At 55.4% G+C, this 7,443-nt stretch overlaps 1 protein-coding gene across 1 annotated transcript in view; it reads left to right on the forward strand.

Annotated features, from left to right (window-relative positions):
- LOC100965552 (integrin beta-2-like) overlaps positions 1 to 4,192 on the forward strand; it is an 18,259-nt gene extending 14,067 nt beyond the window's left edge. The window contains 6 exon segments of the mRNA XM_023518108.1: positions 1,291 to 1,576; positions 2,075 to 2,291; positions 2,423 to 2,625; positions 3,543 to 3,672; positions 3,674 to 3,704; positions 3,995 to 4,192. Of these exon segments, the coding sequence (XP_023373876.1) occupies positions 1,291 to 1,576; positions 2,075 to 2,291; positions 2,423 to 2,625; positions 3,543 to 3,672; positions 3,674 to 3,704; positions 3,995 to 4,057 (930 nt within the window). The 3' untranslated portion in view covers positions 4,058 to 4,192.
- Positions 4,193 to 7,443: the final 3,251 nt, after the last annotated feature.

A 7,443-nucleotide genomic window follows, 5' to 3' on the forward strand; every position in this document is an offset into this window, starting at 1 on the left:
ATCTCAGGGGTGTAGGGAGCCCCATTGTATATACCTGAGGCAGGTGACTTTCCGTACCCAGCCTCACTTGTCCCTTTCTGTAACTAGGCCCTCACTTGTGGGCTTATCTCTCTCTGACCTTGGGGACCTACAGCCATCAGGCCAGCAGCCCTGGGGCATACCATGGCCAGAATGCATCTGAGGCAGGTAGGGCCCCACAGTCCACCCTGGATGTGCTCATACCCCGAGGCTCAGGTGCAGTCAGGTGTGGGTGCCCTGCCTCAGGCCAAAGGGTGGGCACAGGTGTGCCCAGCAGGGAGCTTTTCACCAGACAGGCCAGCAGCACAGAGAACAGGCCCCCAGGATGTCCTCTTCACACAACTGTCCACTCCAGTCCTTGCCTGCTGCCTGCCCCGGGCTGGACTGCCATTTCCAATGTCCTCATTCCCCTGTGCCCATTTTCTCAGGAGCCCAGAGCCACAGCCCACCTGCCACCTGGCAACCCAGGCACATGCCCTGGGCCCTGACCACCTTCCACTCATGGCTGCCCTGCCCACCCACACCCTCATCAAGGTGCACTGCCTGTCCCTCGGGCCCCATGACCCCCCTGTGCCTCCTGCAGCTCAGAACATGGTAGTCTCTGTGTCTGTCCCTGTGCCCTCCTCAGTGGCCCTCTGCCTGCTGTCCTGGTGTGCAGCTCTCAGGTAGCGTCCTCAAGGGAGAATGAGGATAATTTAGTTGGAACTGAAGCCGCTGGCAGTGGGGCTCAGTTACAGGTCACTGAGATAGTGTGCCCTGGTCTCCTCCCCTGGGGTGCAGGACAGCCTGTGAGGGTCATCTCTTTGGCTGCCTGGGAGTACACAAGGCACCTGCGTGCCAGTGGCTTGGGGACTGTTGTCCTTGTCTGACTAGACACCTTGTCCCTGAACCCTCCGGAAACCTGCCTGGGCAGCACTTAAACGCAGGCAGCCTCAGGCAGGAGTGAGGGTGGAGCTGTGGCAGAGGGCAGTGCCAAGTCCCCACCGGCCACCTAGACCCTGGGGCACAAGAGAGCAGACCCTGGTGCCCTTGGAATGCCCGCGTGCCTGGATGGCCTGCCTTCAGGGCCCAGGACACAGCCTCTGCTGTCATGGCCAAGGTCACGCGTCTGCTTCCCTCTCCGGATGTCCTTGGAGGGAGCACGGCTCTCCCCACACGCTTATGGGGCACAGTATGTGCCCAGCAGGCGTTTGAGCAAAGAGCAGGAGCCCCGCGCCACAGCAAGTGCTCTCCAAGGCCGGGGGCCCCCAAAGAGTGGGGCGGCTGTCCTAGGTCAGCGCTGTGGGTAGAGCTCAGACCCCTGCCACCCCCAGGTGCGACGATGGCTACATCGGGAAAAGCTGTGAGTGCCAGACGCAGGGCCGGAGCAGCCAGGAGCTGGAAGGAAGCTGCCGGAAGGACAACAGCTCCATCGTCTGCTCGGGGCTGGGCGACTGCATCTGCGGGCAGTGCGTGTGCCACACCAGCGACGCCCCCAACAAGCAGATCTATGGGCGGTACTGCGAGTGCGACAACTTCAACTGCGAGCGCTACGACGGCCAAGTCTGCGGAGGCCCGAGTGAGCGCGCGCGTCCCGCCCGACGGGGGCGTGGCCGGGAGGCGGAGCAGCCGCGGTCCTTTTCTGCTCGCACCTGATGGGGGCGGGGCTTGTCGCTGTGCACCCGGGGAGCGAATGGGAACAGAAAGAGGGGACGCGACAGGCAGATAGGCAGACCTTACCGGACTAGCTCAGCTGCTCGGCGGCAGGACCTCGGGCGACCCTCCGCCTGCCCTGCCTCCGTATCTACGTCCCTGAGACTGGTAGGGAGGGCCCCAGAAGGCGATGGTCCTAGCCCACCCGGGGTCCCACGGGCAGGGGGGCATGTGGAGGCCCCACCCGGGGTCCCACGGGCAAAGGGGCAAGTGGAGGCCGGACGGACCAGGAGGCTGGGGGCGGGGGGGACGTGTCTCAGCACTTTAGTCCACTGTGTGGGGAGGCGGCTGGGTGTGTGGGGACTGTGGGCGGGGTGCAGACAGGCAAGGGGGCAGGGGTGAGCTTCCCACCACTGCCTTCCAGAGAGGGGGCTCTGCTTCTGTGGCACGTGCAGCTGCCAGACCGGCTACGAGGGCTCGGCCTGCCAGTGTCAGAGTTCCACTGAGGGCTGCCTTAACCAGTGGGGCAAGGAGTGCAGTGGCCGGGGCCGGTGCCGCTGCAACGCGTGCGAGTGCTACCCGGGCTACCAGCCGCCACTGTGCCAGGAGTGCCAGGGCTGCAACTTCTGCCGCAACTACATGTGAGCGTTCAGGGCTCGGGCCCCTCAGGGCCCTCCACCCCACCGTCCCCACCTCGCTCGTACCCCATAGGCACCCCAGCGCCCCACCTGAGCAACCTCTAACGCGATGGCATTCCCCCCACCCCCCGCAGCTTCTGTGCAGAGGGCCTGCAGTTCAACAAGGGCCCCTTCGAGAAGAACTGCAGCGCAGCGTGCAGGGGGCTACAGCTGCAGAAGGAGCCCCTGAGCTGGAGAAGGTGCAAGGAGCAGGAATCGGAGGGCTGCTGGATGACCTACACAATGAAGCAGCTCGACGGGTGGGAACAGTACCACATCCACGTGGAGAAAACACGAGGTGAGGCTGCAGCCTCCAGCCCAGGGCAGGGGCCTGGCAGACTTGAGGATGCTACAGGTGGAGCGTCTCCCTCCCAGGGCCCAGGCAGGCCCAGCCTGCTGGAGTGTCCTCCTGCCACTGACCCCACGTCCCCTCCTTTCCTCACTTGCCCCAGAATGGGGGCTGAGACAGTGCCATTCCACTACGCATAGGTCCCAGGGTCCCAGGACTGGTAACATCCCCCACTGGTGCTCAGATCCCAGCCCTGGAGAGGCTGAGGTGGGCCTCTTTTTAAAGAGGCCTCGTGATGTAGCCCAGGCTGGGAGCCAGGGGCTATTCACAGATGTGCTCATAGCTCACTGTGACTTTGACCTCCCAGCCTCACCTGATCCTCCTACTTCAGCCTCCCAATTAGCTGGGGCTACAGGTGTAAGAAACCATATCCAGCCCACCAGGACTCTAGCTGACTGAGACCTGGGAGCATCTCTCCCAAAAACTCCCTCCCCAAAACAGAACTCAGGGAGGCAAGTGGGTAGCCTCACCTGCCCCGGTGCAGAGCTCTGCCTCCTGCCATTGGTCACCAGGGGCAAACTTAAGCAGACACCCTTCAAGTCCCGCTCCTAACTTCTGTGGGAAGAGGGCAGGGGTCCCTCAGGCACTGTTTCCTACCCAAATATGAATACTCTGCCCTGGTTGGCTGGTGACCTGGGCATCCTTTCTTCTCTGTGTCAGATGGAACCACAGGGCTTGGTTGGCCTTGTTTCCAGAGGGGGCAGGGCTAGGTTCTCACCAACACACAGGGTGGTGGTGGACAGTGACCCAGGCAGTGGGACCCTCTGTCCAACTAAATGCTGAGCAGTGACCACAGACCCAACAGCACACATGGGCTGGTGAGAGAGGGAGGAACTGACGCTCTGGTGTGTGTGCTTCCTCCTTAGATTGTGTGGCCGCCGTGGTAGGGATCATTGTAGGGATCATCGTGGGGATGGTTGTGTTCATCGGTGTCCTGCTGCTGGTCATCTGGAAGGCCCTGCCCCACTTGAGTGACCTCCAAAAGCATAAGGACTTTCAAGGAGAAACTCAAGTCCCAGTGGAACAACGTAAGTGGCTGTGCTTGGGGGTCCTGCATGGAGGGGGCACCACCCAGGCTCCGACCGCTTGCTCCCCGGGTGTGGTCATCTATGTGTGGCCAAACACTGGCCTTCCCCAGCAGCTTGTCCATGTGACACTGCCATGAGTGAGTCTGGCCACAGCAACGGGAAGCAGGTTGGCCGCCCCACTCCGGCTCTACCTGGAAACAACAGCTTCCACCTTGACCCAGTGGCCTCGGGGAGAAGGAGCCTGCTCTGAAACCTCCCACCAACAAGCCCATGTTTGCCTTTCTCACCAGGATAACCCCCTTTTCAAGAGTGCCACCACGACAGTCATGAACCCTAAGTTTGCCGAGAGTTAGGAGCCAATCAGCAGGACCTCCACCACCACATCTCCCCCGTCACACAACCAAGACGCTTACAGCTGTAGACGGCAGCACCAATTAACCAAAAATCCACTGCTTTTTCTGTTCTCAACCTGACAGATAAAGGCAGGTATTTATATGGACCCCCAGAAGGAGCAGCCCCCACTTCTGACATGCATAGACCTTTCCACAGGTTTTTTTTGGGGGGGGGGGTTGCTTAAGTCTTGGAGGCTGGATCCAGGGTTTTCTGTGTGTAAGTTAGATCAGTCTGATTAAAAGCGGTGCCAGTTTGTTTATATTTAAACGTATCAGGTATAGAGGGCAAGGCAGCCGGAATTTGGCACCTGAAGGAGGAGTGTGCACAGGTAGAGGGAAGTATACATGGGGTCCTCTTGTGTCTTGGCTGAAGACCAACCTACACATGATGCCAAAAAGAGGAACTAACTTTTGAGGAAAGAACAATTCCCAGATGGTTAAGACAGATGATTCCCAGCCTGTGCAAAGGTCCAGGAATCCCTCTCGTTCCCTCTGGCCAGTGTGGAACGACCTCACTGAACACACAGGGCACTCACCAGGACTCTGGGGAGTCCACGCCATAGACATAGGAGTAAATCACCCTCAGGAGAGGCTGCTGCAGACCTACCCCAACACAAGTGAAAACAAACCTGAGAAAGATCAAACTAATCCTCAAGTGGACTTTAGGAATACAGTTAAACTCAGCACTCAACAGTGAAGACATCACAGTGACAGGCACCCAGCCAAAACCTACTAGACAGGCTGGCACAGTGGTTCACACCTGTGCTCCTAGGACTTTGGGAGGCCTAGGCAGGAAGATTGCTTGAGCCCAGGGAGAACAGCCTACGCAACACAGCAAGACAGCACTACAAAAAAAAAAAAAAAAAGGTGGTGCCTGTGGCTCAAAGGAGTAGGGCGCTGGCCCCATAGGCCAGAGGTGGCGGGTTCAAACCCAGTCCTGGCCAAAAACTGGAAAATAAATAAATAAATAAATAAAAAGCCAGACATAGCAGTGGCACCTGTGGTCTCAGCTACTACTCAGAAGGCTGAGGCAGGAGGGTAACTTGAGCCAGCAACTCGAGGCTGCAGAGACCTATGATCACACCACAGCACTCCAGCCTGCACAACAAACTGAGACTCTGTCTCAAAGCAATAAAAAGAAATTTGTGGGCAGCGCCTGTGGCTCAAAGGAGTAGGGCACTGGCCCCATATGCCGGAGGTGGTGGGTTCAAACGCAGCCCTGGCCAAAAACTGAAATAAAAAAAAGAAAGAAAGAAATTTATCAGAAATTCAGTAGCCAAAAATACACTTCCCATAAACAGAAAACAAACTACAGATACTTGCTGATTTAGGATGAGGCTGTGTCCCAACAAATGCACTGAAAGTCAGAAGGTCATAACTGAGCCATTGTAAGTTGGGGACCCCTGAGGTTGACAGAACAGACCTACAAATGACAGAGACAATAAAAAAGAAACCATTGTTTTAAACAGCTCAAAATGCTCAAGGATTTTTTTTAAAGCATGATGGTGACTAGAAGAGAAATGTAAAAAAATTTTTTAAAAACGAATATCAAACCTGTAGAGATGAAAACTACCATGGCTCATATGTAAAATGCTCAGCCTTGACTTAATCACAGCTTAGACAAAAGACATGAACCTGAAGATGCAGAAATACAATCTGCCCAAAATAAAACACAAACAGAAAAAATGCCCAAAGAAGATAAGCAAAGATCTCTGGGCCTGGGAGCCCAAATGAGACAGTCTATGTGAGTAACTGGAGTTGCAGACGGCAGGGAAGGGCTGAGTGTGTGAACAGCTGGAGCACTTCCAAATTTCATAAGCATGGTACATCCAAAAATCTCAACAAACCTAAGCAAGGTGACGCCCCCTCCCCATACATAGTGTATCCCTTAAACTGCAGAAAAGTTTACAAAGAGAAAAGTCTTTATTTATTTTTTTTTTTTGAGACAGAGCCTCAAGCTGTCACCCTGGGTAGAGTACCGTGACATCACAGCTCACAGCAACCTCTAACTCCTGGGCTCAAGCGAGTCTCCTGCCTCAGCCTCCCAAGTAGCTTGGACCACAGGCACCTGCCACGACACCCAGCTATTTTTGGTTGCAGCTATCGTTGTTTGGCAGGCCCGGGCTGGATTCGAACCCACCACCTTAGGTGTATGTGGCTGGCACCTTAGCCACTTGAGCCACAGGTGCTGAGACAAAGAGAAAAATCTTAAAAGCAGCCAGAGAAAACAGACACATTATGTACAGTAGGCAAAAATAAGTGTTATCAGTCACAAATAATTTGAAGAGGAAATATTTAACATAAAGAATGATTGAATAATAACAGAGGGTTTCCAGTAAAGTACAAAGGTGCTTCCAAGACAGCGGCTGCTGAGGTCCAGGGCAGCCCCACCAGGACTAAGGCAACAAGCCCACAGAAGCACTGCCTCTCACAATCCACTGTGGCATGATGGAGTGTGGCTGTGAGGTGCCACATGGTGGCACATGGACTGAGGTGCCACGTGGTGGCACATGGGCTGAGGTGCAGGAGGCCAGGCCAGCCAACAGGAGACCTCCTGCTGGGGCTAAGCAGGACTTAGTTGAAGCCACCACTCAGACATGAGGGAGGCAGACTCACTGGGGGCTAGATGGGGGCCCAAAAACCTGCCAGGAATTATCCCCTTTGAGGTGTTTCAGAGATTCATTGGGAAGCCAGCCACTGGGTGCTGCTAAACTCTTAGAGGGTGTCACTGAGTGTACCCAGGCTCTGGCAGCCACACTAGAATCAGGAATTGCAGACCCCTTCCTCCTAAGGTGGTGCCCCTTCAGCTCCCTCTAGGGATAGGGCTTAACATCGCACCAACTAGCCAAGGAGAAATAGCATGGAGGGCCCAGCTCCAGGATCACAAGGCAGGACAAAGAAGGGGTATCAGGGCATAGAGCTGACAGGCAAGACACTGGTAACTGGCACAGAACATAAAGACTGGAGACACCCTGTAGGCCAGAAGACAAAGAAATAACATCTGTGAAGGAAGGAAATTGTTTTTAACTGTCAATCTAGAACTATAGCCACTTGCTGGTTTGTCTACAGAATGAAAGCCTCGAAAGCAATCCAGTGAGGAGACACAACCTTTCCAACAGATGGTGCTGGGACTGGTGGACAAGTGAAGTCAAAAAAGAAAACCAGCTCACAACTTAAACAAAAATTATTAATAACTCAGAATGGGCTTAACTGTAAAATATAAAACTCTGGGCTCGGTGCCTATAGCTCAACCAGCTAAGGCGCCAGCCACGTACACCTAAGGTGGCGGGTTCGAATCCCCAGCCCGGACCCGCCAAACAACAATGACGGCTGCAACCAAAAAATAG

This window comes from Otolemur garnettii, unplaced genomic scaffold (genome assembly GCF_000181295.1).
Source record: "Otolemur garnettii isolate 467f Iridium unplaced genomic scaffold, OtoGar3 scaffold00128, whole genome shotgun sequence".
Classification (NCBI taxonomy): Eukaryota; Metazoa; Chordata; class Mammalia; order Primates; family Galagidae; genus Otolemur; species Otolemur garnettii.